At 45.9% G+C, this 14,863-nt stretch overlaps 1 protein-coding gene across 1 annotated transcript in view; it reads left to right on the top strand.

Moving 5' to 3' along the window:
• The window catches only part of LOC311116030 (A-kinase anchor protein 6-like), a gene marked incomplete at its 5' end in the record, with an annotated part of 63,602 nt that extends 50,274 nt beyond the window's left edge, over positions 1-13,328 (top strand). The window contains 4 exons of the mRNA XM_084191160.1: positions 2,663-2,878; positions 6,259-9,678; positions 10,590-10,706; positions 12,289-13,328. Of these exons, the coding sequence (XP_084047286.1) occupies positions 2,663-2,878; positions 6,259-9,678; positions 10,590-10,706; positions 12,289-12,330 (3,795 nt within the window). The remainder of the gene's footprint in view (positions 1-2,662; positions 2,879-6,258; positions 9,679-10,589; positions 10,707-12,288) is intronic.
• Positions 13,329-14,863: the final 1,535 nt, after the last annotated feature.

Here is a 14,863-nt window from a genome sequence, read left to right as displayed (position 1 = left end):
ACTAAATAGCACTCTCAGTGGAGATTCTCCATTGAAATAACTTTTTAGTCCAGGACTAGGCTTAATCTCTGTTTAAGCAACCATCCCATGTTGAGTAATCAAATTAAGATCCTGCACCTCTACTGTAGACCTGCTTTTATGTAAAGAGGATGCATGGAGAGACAGTAGAGAGAGAGATGCATACTTGGGAGGTCTCCATTTGCCTGTGCTGTGATTACTGTACCTGCTCTGATAGGGCTGGGTCTGCAACCTGCTACAGCTTAATACAGTACACAAGATGGATCATGCCCAGTGATAGAGTCCTGACTCCTGAGGAGGATGTGATGAGCTCTGAATAGTCATCTCTAATAGTCATTTCTAACAGCCTCTATATTGTGTTTCCAGCTCGACTGGGGCCGCATATTACCAGACAGTTGATCATAAGATTCCTTTATTAAAAACCATCTGATAAGTGTAGCTATACCATCTGTCCGTCTATCTGTGGCTGTGGGCTTGACAGTTCAGTTCATTTGAGAGATGGCTGTTTTGTTTTTTGTTGTGTTTTTTTGGTTGGGCTTTCTGATATCTGGATAAGGACAATAGAGCTTCTTGGAGAGAGGCCAGCACTGACTGGTAGCCCTTCCCAACGCTCGGCCTGAAACGGACTCATTGTATGGTTCTCTCTCTGCATACAGGGAGAAAGCAGACAGACCACTCCACTGCTCCATGTATTTGGAAAAGCTTTTTAGCAAATATTGGCAGACTATACCCCTAGCCTCTATGTCAATAAGGCTAGGACTCAATAGGGAGAAGAAATCAGTTCATGAAACCCAGCAATGCAGAAAGAATGAGGCCGGAGGAGTTTTGAAGAGGGAGTTTGAAAATGTAAAAAGCTTGATATTCCAGTGCCCATTTAGCATGATGCTATTGGCCATAGTTTTAGCTTTCTAATCTAACAGTGTGGAGTAGTACTGTAGCTGATACTGATATGAGATGTATTTACTTTTCTTGACTTACCTTTAGGTACATAAGAACCAGTCTGAGAGAGAAATAAGCAACTTTAGGATCTACTTGTACCCAATGCAATGAGCCTGTAGTGTGTCTGAATGTGTATCCACAATATGGTTGTATCTCAAATGGCAGCATGCGCCCTGGTCAAAAGTAAAGCACTGTATAGGGATTAGGGTGCCATTTGGGACGCAGTTAATGTGTGTATTTTTCAGTCATCTGTCAGTTGTTGAGGGCCACTGACTCTCTAAACCGATGGCTGTTGTACTTTGTACAGGGTAACTTTATCACTGACAACAACCATCCCCCTTCCTCTCAGAACACAGCCATTGCATTTTGCAATCACATTACCTGTTTAAAAAGAACAGGGAGGCCTGTAAATATATGCTAAAACGGGGTGGAAACTGCTGAGAAAAATCCAATTTAAATGTAATAGTGTTTAATATTTATTGGGTAATGTAAAGAAAATGTAAGGGAATGCTTTGCAGAGCAAGCAGGATTTACATAAATTGTTCTCCCAATGTTTTTGTCCTATTGCACACAGACAGGAAGGAGCATTGGTTCTCTAGTCACTATGCCATCGCTGCATATTTAAAAAGGGGGGTCTTGGCCTGGGCCACACACACACACACACACACACACACACACACACACACACACACACACACACACACACACACACACACACACACACACACACTGGTGTTTCACTGTTTAAGAAGGTGTTAGTATGTGTTGTGGTTGTTGCAGTTGCATTACACGTGACCTCATACCACCACACGCTGCAGCAGCTAGCATATTAAAGTTAAAGCAGCCTACAGTGGGGGCTTTGCCCTTTTAATGTTGAATATTTCTCCTGTTTATGGCAGGCATAAAAGGGAGTAGGAGCCTGATTTACATACAATCCTGACAGGGCATATTGTTGTGGGGACCTCATCAGTGGCGTAGGGGGGTAGTCAGGGGCGTAGTGAGGGTAGTCCCTGGTCGACCCCTGAAGTGTGTCTGTGGAGGGAAAAGGAGAGTCTTGGGGTTGTGTCTCAAATGGTACCCTATTCCCTATTTAGTACACCTCTTTGACCAGGTCCCATAGGGCCCTGGGCAAAAGTAGTGCACTATATAGGGAATAGGGTACCATTTGGGACGCCGACGGGTTCTGGGTTGCATTAAGCTACATCTAAGCAAAACAGCAGCAGCAGTAGTAGGAGCAGTAGGGAAAAGAGGCTTTAAAGAGAATAATAAAATGCTAATTTTAAAATCACACATTTGTAGGCTTTACAGAGAGAGGAAAAATATACGATAGCCATGTTCAATTAAGTTCATTAGCAGGTTTTTGGCTGTTAATGGTTTGACAGCTTCGTCTAACTCTTTGAACTATAAAGACTCGTACACACATGCTGGTATTCATGACTTCTTCTCCTGAGTCCCCCACTCCCCACCATGGTGCCAATTAATATGGTTACAAAGGCTACTGTAACTACTCTTAAAACCTACTGTACACTATGGGAAGTTGTGAACAATGGACTCTAAAGGAGTACTCAGAACTTTTTACATTTTTATGTTGACTTTCTCTCTCTCTCTCTTTCTCTCTTTTTCTCTCTCTCTCTCGCTCCCTCTCCTCCTCCTCTCTCTCTCTCCCTCTCCCCCTCCCCCCTCTCTCTGGCCCTCCCCTCTCTAGTCTCTGTGTCTGGAGGTGCGTGGAAGGCGTAAGGGTGTGTCCTCTGTACTGAGGTTGTGCCAGCGGCTGCAGGAGCAGCAGAGTGGTTTAGACTCAGACCAACAGGCCCTGCAGCTTCAGCTGCTCACTGTCAACCTGGAGCGCCGCTGGGAGGCCATCGTCATGCAGGTGCTGCAGTGGCAGACACGCCTCCGTAGGGCCCTGGGGACAGATCAGGTGAGACCTCAGACATGCCCTGCATGGTACCATACGGTTCTAATACTGTTAAGATACTGACCTGACACAATGGGTGAAGCGAGTGGAACTCAATAATGGTATTAGCAATATACAGTATATGCAATATATACTGTACCTCTCAGACCAGATGAGACCTCAGCCCAGCCTGGATGGCACAAATCGGTTCATACAAGTCTGACTGTAAAGATACCTAGACCAGGGATGGGTGATTCCAGTCCTCAAGGGACCTTGGGTGTCTGCTGCTTTTCTCACTTAAATATAGTAATATGATATGCCATTTAGCAGACACTTTTATCCAAAGCGACTTACAGTCATTCGTGCATACATTTTTATGTATGGGTGGTCCCGGGGATCGAACCCACTACCCTGGCATTACAAGCGCCGTGCTCTACCAATTGAGCTACACTTAATTGCAGAATTTACCACTTATATACAGCTGGTCACGTGAATATACTTTGTACACAGGGTGGCAGGTAGCCTAGTAACCGAAAGTTTGCTGGTTCGAATCCCCGAGCTGACTAGGTGACAAATATGTAGATGTGCCCTTGAGCAAGGCACTTAACCCTAATTGCTCCTGTAAGTCGCTCTGAATAAGAGCGTCGACTAAAATGGACGTTTATATACTAGTAGCTAGCAATACATTCCGTTTCAGTCATAAAGGTTCAGTTTATGCCCTCTGAAGGAACTCCCCAACTCTAGAATTAGCTATTTATGAGTTGTATTATTCCTCTCAAAGTGAGCTGTCCAGGAATAAGTTATTTAGGCCAGATAAATAGAAGGTAATGCAGTGCCTGGTAATAAAGTACTGCACTGTAACTATAATGGAGTAATAATAGTGATGTATACGGCAGGGAAAGTGGCTGTGGTACATTTGGATATATGGGCTACGTACCAAATGGCACCCTTTTCCTATAGTGAGCTACTTTTGACCAGGGCCCATAGGAATGGGGTGCTATTTGGTACGCAGCCTTGGATATATGAAAGGAGGGGGATGGCGGCTGGTTGGAGAGGATCCCTTCCCATCTGACTGAACCCAGCACTGAACCCACTCCATCAGCAGGTGGTGTTGCCAAAGAATCATTGACTGATGTTAATGTGTTAAGTTCACCATAGAGGATGGAAGTAGCTTGATCTCAAGGCCTGCTGTACGTTCACAATGCAACTCTGTAGCCATTGACAACATTATATATACACCAACATAAAGACTCTTAATAGGGTGTTGGGCCACCACAAGCCACCAGAACAGCTTCACTGCGCCTTGGTAAAGATTCTACAAGTGTCTGGAACTCTGTTGGAGGGATGCGGCACCATTCTTCCACTAGAAATTCCATCATTTGGTGTTTTGTTGATGGTGGTGGAAAACACTGTCTCAGGCGCCGCTCCAGAATCTTCCACAAGTGTTCAATTGGGTTGAGATCTGGTGACGGAGACACACACACATTGAGACCCCTCTTTCAAAGTTGGATTAGAGCGTCTGCTAAATGACTAAAAATGTAAATGTAAATATCTGGCAGTGTGAGACTATTCTATACACAACCCCCATTTTGTTCATAAATGTGTAATGGCACAAGGCTCAGCTCCAAATATTGCAAATAGAGGCTTGTTAAAAAGTGGTTTGAGTAGTAAATGAGTAGTTGCTCTGCAAAGTACCTATGTTTCCTTCAGTCTGTTTCTTTAATGTGGAGAACAGATGGAATCGCCATTAAATCTGTAACTCAGTAAAATGGCCGCCACAACCACCACCTCTTCTATGTTCATATCTTCATAGTCCATAGTCTCTGTCTCTGTCCTCTCGTTTGCATTCCTGGAGGACAGCAACGTGCTACTGCGGACCAGGGTAGGGGTTAATTCAGTCAATTCGGGAGGTGAATTGAAGTACATGAATTAAAGTGTATGAATTCAAAAATATCCTTAGAAAACTATCCCCATAGAAAATCCCCATAGAAACCGAAATGTAACGTTATGAATCACTACCTGGAATTGACTGAATTGAAACTGAATTGACTCCATCCCTGCTGTGATGGAAGCTCAATCCTCAGCTGTGGTACAAAAGCCCAATGCAGGCAGGGTTTTTGGGTTGGTTGGTTGTCCACTCTGTTATAACCACTCCAGTGCAACAGGAAGGGAAGACAAATAGCAAAGGCCACTAGAAATCTGACCTTGTAGGCTGAAGTGCAATTTCACCTGGACGATGTGTCCAGAATAGGGGAGAAACATAAAACATATTCGCTGGGTTTGTTTATAAATGAAACACTGTGCTCAATGATAAAACGGCTGTGGCTGCTGTGCTAGTCTCTTCTGTAGACACCGGTCCCACACCCTGAGACATTGCAGGCTAGCAGGGCTCACTTTTTCTAGCGTTTGGGTATTTTGAGAGTGCTCCTCTGTTACCATTCCATGGCAATTATTCTACTGTCAGGAAGGGGATTTCTGTGTTCTTGTTTTATTAGTTGCTCATAAAGTGCCTAATAAGACTGCCTAGTCTGTGCTCCTTGTGTGCTCCTTGTGTGCTCCTTGTGACCATTTAGTTCAATCCTATATGTGTTAATGCTATAGGTGAAGGCTTTGGTTCAGATATCTTCTGAGCGCTAAGATCATCTTAAAGGGGCAATCTGCAGTACAAAAAACAACAAAGCGGACACTCCGCCACTGTTTTGGTAAACAGCTGACGGTGGACGAACAATGGTCGTAGTGGAAACTTACCACTGATTAGTTAGTTAGATAGTTGCTTGGTGCAACATTTAGTTGTGTTGTCTAGGTTAGCTGAGGCAGCTAGATAGAGATAATAATATTTTGATTTGATTAGACTGATTGATTGTTCTCACAGCTGAAGGTTTTATCCTGCATTAGCAACCCCAGCTTAGAGTCATTAGGATTTCCCTTATCAGCAAGAAGAGAATAAACAGAAATCTAATAAAAATTAATTACACAGGGTGTGCCACATAGCAAGCGTTAGATTTACCACTTTATTCGATTAATGAGATAAAAATGGCTAATATAAATATGCCCTCTCTCTTATATTAACGAGATGCCAAGCAATTTGTATAATTGTGTCCTCCTTAGCAAAATGTCTGTGTCTAAGCACATTTCAAGACAATGGCACTTTTTTAAAAAGTTGTGCTATGAATGCATTGCTTTTTAAATACTATGATTATGTGATTTAAAGTCCTGTCTAAAATGTAAAGGACTGTATACATCATTTTTTTCAGAATAGATCATTTGATTTCAGTTATTAATCCAGTATAAAAAACAGGACTGCTCTTTTTTTTATTGATTTCAGAAGAGAACATTATGTCATTTCAATCATTTTGAACCATTCAATTTGAGCTTCTCCCTTTTATCTCTCTGTCTCTCTGAAGGTCCCGGGGAACCTTGTAGAGGCTGGTCTCATGGACCTCCACAGCCCAGCAGAGGACTCCTGGGAGTGGGATGAAATGGACATGACCATCGTGGAGCACATGGAGCCATTGGAATTTGATGACAAACAAAATGCTGAATGTGAATCAGGTCCAGGATCCCCCGGGGCCAGTTTAGACTATGACATGTCCGAGGCGAGCCTGCATGTTACTCAGCGAGGAATGTCCTTGAGCGAATCTTCCGGAGTGATGCCTCTGTCTTCTCAGCGTCCTAGTGTCTATCAGGTGTACAACCTGCATAATGTGGAGCTCTACAGACAGCCTCACATCCTCTCCGTACACAAGACCTCTTCACCAGCCAAAGCTGGGAGGAAGCAGCCTCTTCTGAAGAGCCTGAGCAAAGACTCCTCCTTCTCATCTGTGGAGTCCTTGCCAGACCTCCTAGGGGGTCTGCTCGGCGAGGGGAAGCATGGGGGCCACGGCGAGTCCGCCCGCAGATCAGAGAGCGAGAGCGGGATAGTCAGCGAGGGCGACACGGAGACCACGGCCTGTCAGGAAGACCCCAGGAGAGGGGGCAGCACCTCCCTCACACCGCCCACAGGAGGCGACTCGCCTGGGGAAAAGGACAAAGAGAGGGACAGGGTGTGTGATGAGGACATCGACAGGATCCTGGAGCGGGCCAACAAGGTAGCTCTGTATGGGGACTGTGTGGCTGTCACGGCACTGAGAGAGAGAGACAAAGACCAAAGCAGATCCAAAGCGGGGAAGAATAGGAGAGGAGGAGAGGAAGGATGTGGAGGAGGGGAGAACAGGAGGAGACACAGGAGAGAACCTAATGTGGAGATCCTGATCAACGGACGTGGCCTCTGCCCTGACTCCGAGGAGGATGAGACCCACGATGAGAGGAGAGTGACAGGGGGGAAGGGCCGTAGAGATGGAGAGATTCCCCATCTGTCTCAGGGGTCCTCCCTGGAGTCCCTATACGCAGCGGGGGAGCTATTTCCATTCGTCAAAGACACTCTGCAGCGCTCCATGTCTCTGGAGAGCTGGCTGGCCCCGTGTAAGAGCTGGGAGGAGGCCGAGGGAGATGTAGAGGGAGGCAGCCAGGGCAGCCTGAGGGAGCTGGGCCTAGGCATCGGAGCCATAGAGCCCACAGGGGAACTGAGTCGCAGGACTCTGGAGCTCCTCAAACGCCTGGAGAACATCCAGACCCCGCTACACGGCCTGAAGATGACACGCAGCATCTCTGACATCACCCTGCTGAGCAGCAGCTCCCTGCGCCTCCCGGGGGCTGGATACGGATCTGGGGGGCCCGGGCACGCTGGGCGCCTCTCCGGGGGCCGGGGTGGTCCCCCCTCCTCAGTTAACGAGAGCTCAGCGGCGTCTCTGACGGAGCTGAGCAGCACGGAGGACTCGTCAGTGGGCTCTGAGGACCTGGCGGTGCTGAGGAACCGCTGCTGTCTTCTGGACTCCAATGCCTCCTTCAGGAAGCACCACCACCGGGCCCAGCCGGGAGGTCATCATGGAGGTCACGGGGGTCACGACGAGGCTGACGCCAGCATCAGCATGGTGGTCAACGTGTCATGCACCTCGGCCTGCACGGACGACGAGGACGACAGTGACCTTCTGTCCAGCTCCACGCTGACCCTGACTGAGGAGGAGCTGGGTATCAAAGAGGACGAGGAGGAGGACTCTTCAGTCACCTCCGAGGAGGAGTACATGGAGGGCACCTTCGCCCTGGGCCTGGAGTACATGAAGAACGAGTTCCACAACTGGATCCAGAAGCCCACCCGCTCCCAGCAGCAGTCCCAGTCCGGCTCCGGCAGAGACAAGAACCAAGGGGATGACCCTCTAGGGGATGAGCTGCAGTGTGGCACCCTTTCCAGAGATAACACTAGCAGGCCGTCTGTAGGCAATGAGCGCCGCTCCTTCCTGAGCCCCTCGGCGCTGAGGCTCCTTGAGTCCCACACCAACAGCATTGTGAAAAAGGAGTGTCTCCAAGGGCGGGACGTGGGGGACACCAACAGGAAGAATGCCACAAGGAGCTACATCAGCCAGTTTGTAGATGACATGGAGAACGGGAACGTGGACAACTCTCATATCAAAGGGAAGGATGAGGACGATGAGCTGTTGAGAGAGGAGGGGAGCCTTTTCACCATGAAAGGGGAGTCCTTCAAAGACTTCTACGTGAACGAGTCATCGATGAACGGAGGGGAGGACCAGAGAGGGGGAATGATCACGTCCACCACGCCGTCCTCATGTAAGACGCTGTCCCAGCTCCAGGCCAAAGAGTCATCTCTGGAGGGCCAGCTCCAAGGGGAGATCCCCTGCCAGAGCTCCAGCCACCCCTCCCCCTCTCTCTCTCCCTTGGAGGACTGCCGGGGGTCCCACCAACACCACACCCTGCAGAGACCACCACACTCTGGGAACAACAGCCAGGAGAACCTCTTCTCCTCCTTCCTCAGTGATGTCCACACCCAACAGAGCAGACGAGAGGCCGGCTCCAACCCCGGCCCAGACCCCAACTCAGACCGCCCCTGCTGCAGCCACCCCCACCCCCAGCCGCCCCCACGGAAGGACCAGAAGAGCCAGGAGAACGTGCACAACTTTGTGATGGAGATCATTGACATGGCTTCTGTGGTTCTGAAGAACAAGGAAAACCAGGCGGAAGACCAAGAGAGACCCGGCCAGACTGGAGCCCAGATAAGGGACAAAGTCCTGGAGCACTCCCACCGGCCCATTCACCTCCGCAAGGGAGACTTCTACTCCTACTTATCCCTCTCCTCCCACGACTCCGACTGTGGAGAGGTCAGCGTCTGCTTAGACAGCAAAAGCACCACGCCCTTACTGTCGACTACCCCAGACATCCGGGACGAGGAGATGCTGTTCGAGGCCTGCACTGAGGAAGTGTACCTGGGACCTCCTCTCTGCTACAGCATGGCTGTCACCAAGAGGCCCAGGAGGCACAGTCCCAAACTAATGGACTGCTACTCCTCCTCTCCCTCTGCCCAGAGTCAGAGTCAGAGCCAAGCACCTCTGCCCACCTGCAATGAATACCAAAAAGCACATGGTATTTCTCCTGGAAGTATAGCTGAGAGCCAGCTACAGTGCCATAATGAGGCTTCTTATCTTAATCCGTTACCATGTGAAACCCTGATAGACACTGTTGAATGTTTTGCAGATGCTAAAATGCTTGAATCCAATATTTCCCCTGTAATGACTAAGATAAGAGTCTCTTGCTCCAGTACAAATCCTTTAAAAGAGGAAGGCAGCCACTGTATTAATCCTAAAATTAACTGTCCCCCGATAAGAAAGTGTGATAGAGATGAAAAAGGGCCTGCTTCACAGTGGATGAAACAGAAGAGTGTCAGGAAAGGCCACAGCTCTCTTCAGGAACTCAAGTCAACTCATAAACAGCAGCAGGTGAGTTTAGACATTATACAGTACCCACCCTTATATCTCCAGGTAATGGGACTGGTGTGCATTTCAGTCTGTATGTATTCATATCTGGGACTAAATATCGAAGAGGTATTTTTATTCACACCTTCGTTCATCCCCCCTCCCTCCTCCTCCTCTTCTTCCCTGAAGTGTCGATGGAAGAGGGATTTGCTTAGCATCCTCCGGTTAAGAATGTTAAGGTCTACGGAACAGAATAATCATAATCAGTCAGATTATATTATGATTCATAAGCAAGAATTCCCGGCGAAGAATCATTACTTAATTTCATGACTGAATTAGCATGTGTTTGTGTTCTTTTAAGCGGTTTCTCTATTTCATATGCTAAGTTGCCACGGCTCTGGCTGCTCTCTTCAGAAACCTGATGCCTGACCTTCTGTCACACCGTTATCTGTCTGTGTCAATTGGTGAATAATTAAGTGATTACCTTGTAAACTGACGTAATTATAAAAACATCCAACAAAGGAAGCTAAAAGGTGGGGTAGTTTGGGCTGGTGTAGACTTAATGATTCTTCTACGAGCAGGAAATGTAATTGATACACAGATCTTTACAAACAGATTATTTTCAAAGTTATTAAGGCAATTCTCAATAAAAATTAGTTAAAGGAAAGAGGGGAATTGTTTTCCATTCGGTACTTGTTGTTTGAAGTCATTTACCCTAACCCTATGTTATTTCCTCATCTCTTGTAGCTATGCACTGTAACTAAAGGATGAGTGGATTAGAAAATACTACAGAAAATAGAACACCACCAACAATTTAATTCTAATGTGGTTTTGATTTATTTGCTCTCCAACCCTCTCCCTCTCTCTCTCATCCCCCTCTCTCTCCACATCTCTCTCTTTCTATCACTCCCCCCCTCTCTCTCTCCTCTCCTCAGTCTCCAAGGTCAGGCAAAGGTTATGGGGAGGTCGGGGGCCGGGGTCCCCAGGGTAGTGGCCCCGTCTCTGACGGCTCATCTACCTCAAAGACTGGAACCGCCAGGCCCCAGGTCAGGGTACGTATGATGAGCACCGCCACACACACACACACACTCACACGCCCACGCATGCATGCTTGCCCACATAGACACACACACACACACACTAACTTGGGCTGTGTACTCTACCTGGGAAAATGTCTAAAGGGGTTTCTCCCTGTCATCATAGCATTGCATTGCAAACAACACATTTTCCACCTCATTCCATTCTGCAAGTAAGCACATTTAGAAGAAGATTTGCCATTAATTCAAAAGGTGAACTAGTACGCTATTTCTTTTCACCCATCTCTGCACAAAATGTTCTATGATAGGACATAAAAGCTTATTTTTGGCATTCATGACTCAAGTGCCTCAGTCTAGTAGTCAGACAATGTTATGATTAAAATAACAGGAACTCTACTCTCTACATGGTGGCACCTTTACCAGCAAATAGTTTTGAAAATAAGCTATTATCTAATAAGGGATATATATATCGACTGCAGGTAGCTGTTACATTATGCCCTTTCCTCACTCTCTTTCATGGCCTCATCAGAAAGTGCTGGAAGAATGAGAGCCTTTGCTTGGGTAGTCAGTCATCCTCCCTTATGAAATGCGTATTTCACAAAGATGAAGAATACATCAATGACTTCACAGTTTAATTCCAATCCCTGCTGGGAGTCTCTGAGCAAGTTCACATGTACACACAGAACGCATTTAGCCTTACCCACGATTATTTTAATACAGTATACATTTATTCGCCACATTTAGCCTTACTCAACTAGAAGTCACTCACCACAAAGGCAAATCACCTCAGAACTATATATATTCATGGCTCTGTATCCCCTAGTAGTATGAACAAACTGTTACTGAAGGGAGAGTTGCATTTAGTTATGTAGTGATGTCATCCCCAAATGGGCACCCCTGAGACTCTGCTGTCTCCCCTCTGTGAGTCCCCCTGTCCCCCCTCTCCCCCACTGTCCCCATGCTGTCCCATGCCAGCCCTCAGGGCAGGACACGTGAGCCCCAGCCGAGCCCCGGTAGTCTGTACAAACACACATGCCGCCGCCGCAGGTGAGTCATGTCCCCTGTCCCCATGCCAGTGCCAGCCTCAGAAGTCACAGCTAGCTAGCTACACACAGTAGTCAGTTACACAGCTGTATCTGACCCCCGTGGCACCCTGGCACCGCCTCGTCTGGCCCACCTGTTCAGCCCCGCTGCAGGCCACACCACTATAAAAGGGGAACAAGTGCAATTAGGCCAATGATGAATACAGACTATGAAGCACTGCTAGATGAATCAGACTGTCTGTACCATGGTCTATGGTTTAGAGACTAATATAACTAGTGTTATCTATACTACAGAGGTATTGTGTCACAGCGTGGTTTGATGAAATACTGTATGTGCATTGAGGACAAATGTTTAAAATACTCGCCCTTCAAATTGTGTTTTTGAGAGTATGTGATGTTGCATTGTAACATCACTGGCATTGTTTGTGTGAGCTGGTCACTACTAAATTAGGTGGAATTTTTAAAGTTAAAATAGCTATAGAACAGGTAGTGTGTTATGATAACCTACTAATTCACTGACATTGAAATGGATCGTTGTGTTCTTTTATTTACAGAGACTATCTGGGAGTGTTTCCACAGCCAACTCCAAAGCCTAGCTGTGAGAGAGGGGTGCAGTGTCTGTGTGCAGTGTCCATCCTGGTGGCCTGTGGCCTGGGCTGGGCTCTCTCCCCTGGTCCCCCTGTTCCCCTGGTGCATGGTTCTGTCCAACCTGCTACTCCAGCTTCCTCCTCTTCCTCCTGGCTGCTGTAACGCTGACCCCTGACCTTTGACCCCCACCGTCCTTTGCTCCTCCAATCCTGTCCCAGACTGGAACTGAGCTACCTCACTGCTCTGCTGACCACCATGCAAACCCCACGTCCATTTTTCACCAAACACACAAACACACACACACAGTTATTCCGCCAGTTTGCATGGCATTTCTCACTATCTCACCGGTACTGTACAACCAGCCGCAGATGTTATAAGCCCAGGGCACAAGTTTTCCTTGTTTGCTGCATCAGAACAAAGTAAGGTGAAATTTGAAGAGGACACATGATAATCCTATGAGAACAGCACTGCTGAGAGTTCCACAGAGTTCTGAGACTTCCAGCTCCATGGCAACGTGTGTTAAGAAAGAGAGAGAGAAAGAGAGTGATTGTGTTGGCACTCAACTGATGGAGGAAATGGAAGTTGGACCGATATCCTAATGAAAGGCAAAAGCAAGTAGATCTATCTATGCAACACAGCCCAGGTTGGAAACAGCTGAACAGTGTTGTGTAGTAAAAGATTGATGACGACTGTTGACTTCAATTCAGTATCTATCTACCATTTCCTTTTTTTAATTCCTAAGATATAGAGGGAGGGTACGAGGGAAGGTTTTAAACGTCAAAAAATGTGTGCCTTGCTATTGTTGTTTCTTATACCTTTTGTTAAAACACTGCTTACCCAGTTAGGTGTTCAAAAGATGTAGAGAAGAAGAAAGGACAACCGGCAAGGTTGAAGCAGGCATCTGTTTCTATGTATATGATCTCCGACCTTGACGTATAATGATGGTATACATGCTGTGTGTTTAGTGTCAAACTGTACGCGTTCTGTGATGTGGAATATTATCAGCCTTAAAGTGCTAGACTGCATGGTTAATAAATATACAAACATGTTGAGAAATAAACGTAATTTATTGGAAACCATTCGATTACATGCCTGTTCTGTATGTGATTCACCTCAAACATGTACAAGCATCTTTCATCGTTGATCATTTCTCCTCTTCACACTATAAATGCATAAGTGGAACATTAAATGAGAAATAAGGAAGATGTGTCTGCGTCTAAGCCATGATTGGGGATTCGAGGAGTTAGTACTACGAAAAACAGGTGATTGACAAGACTGATTGAGGTTATATGAAAACAGATGTTTAGGGATGTCATTGAATGTCGACTACAAAAAACGACATCAAGTGTATGCTAGCGTCCCAAATGGCACCCTATGGGGGCTTGGTCAAAATTAGTGCATTATAGGGAATAGGGTGTTTACATATCTTGCATTACTCATGTCATATGTACACTATGTATGTGAATATTACGTAAAACAACAGTTTCCTCAGCCATCAGTTGCCATGTTACCGGCTCTTCATCTAGCAGTACGGAACACAGAATAGAAACACTGGATGTTATATTACATTATGAGGTATTTGATTACTGTTGCTTTCCTTACACTTCTATCTTATTAATAGGAACATTCCCAAATAGTTATTTATTCTTATTGTTGCTGAAGGGTTTAGACTTGACTGAAAGGATTTATAAATTAGATGGAAATGCATTCCTACCTTGTCCTGAAAGAAATATAACGTGATAGAAAAAAAGAAAAGAAATGTGCCTTTTTGCAATTAACAAGATATTTTTGTAAGAAATTGAAATAACTTTAAAGGGAATAAAGGTCATGTGTATCGAACCATGGTGGCTTTGCAATTACCACCAGTCAAAATGTTGATTTGGTGTCTTTGCTTAAACATGGCTGGCAAAATGAATAAGATGACTGGCCACTCTTTGTTGAAAAGATCACACATGATTACGCCATGTCAAAAAGACAAGACGGGGGGAAAAAATGATGTGTAGAAAGTTAGGAAAGGGAGGGATGAAAGAGTCCTGTGATTTAAATGTCACAAACTTATGGGAATATTTCGGGGTGTGGTTGTACTGTGCATCACATTTTTTATCTAATGAACAAAGGATAGTAATGAGTCAAGGCAAAGGTTTTACATTGCAGTCTGAAGTAAAACATTAAAGTATTTTAGTAGCAATTATCCGTCATCGTTGATGGCCTTGTGTGCTTTTGAGAGCTTTCACTGTCTTCCGTTCATTTCCAGAGATGGATAGAATCATTTCCTCATCCTCAAAATGCCAATGTACTTTAATCTGGAAGAGGAAAAGAAGATGGTGGTACGAATTGAAAACAGATTCACTGAAGCTTATGTGCTACATTATAGGCTTATGTATAGCCAGGCCATTAGAGACTCCCACGTTGTTCACTATGACAATCAATGTGAGTGATGACAAGCTTATACATTGGACACACACAAAATAACAAAATATGCCATGTGAAAGTCATATACTTCAAAAGTTTAATAATTGGAAAAGAGATGTGAAAGAATGT

The sequence above is a fragment of the Coregonus lavaretus genome, assembly GCF_964263955.1.
Source record: "Coregonus lavaretus genome assembly, contig: HAP1_SCAFFOLD_613, whole genome shotgun sequence".
In the NCBI taxonomy this organism is placed as follows: domain Eukaryota; kingdom Metazoa; phylum Chordata; class Actinopteri; order Salmoniformes; family Salmonidae; genus Coregonus; species Coregonus lavaretus.
Note: the sequence above shows the minus strand (reverse complement) of the source record. Positions and strands in the feature narration are given on the sequence as shown.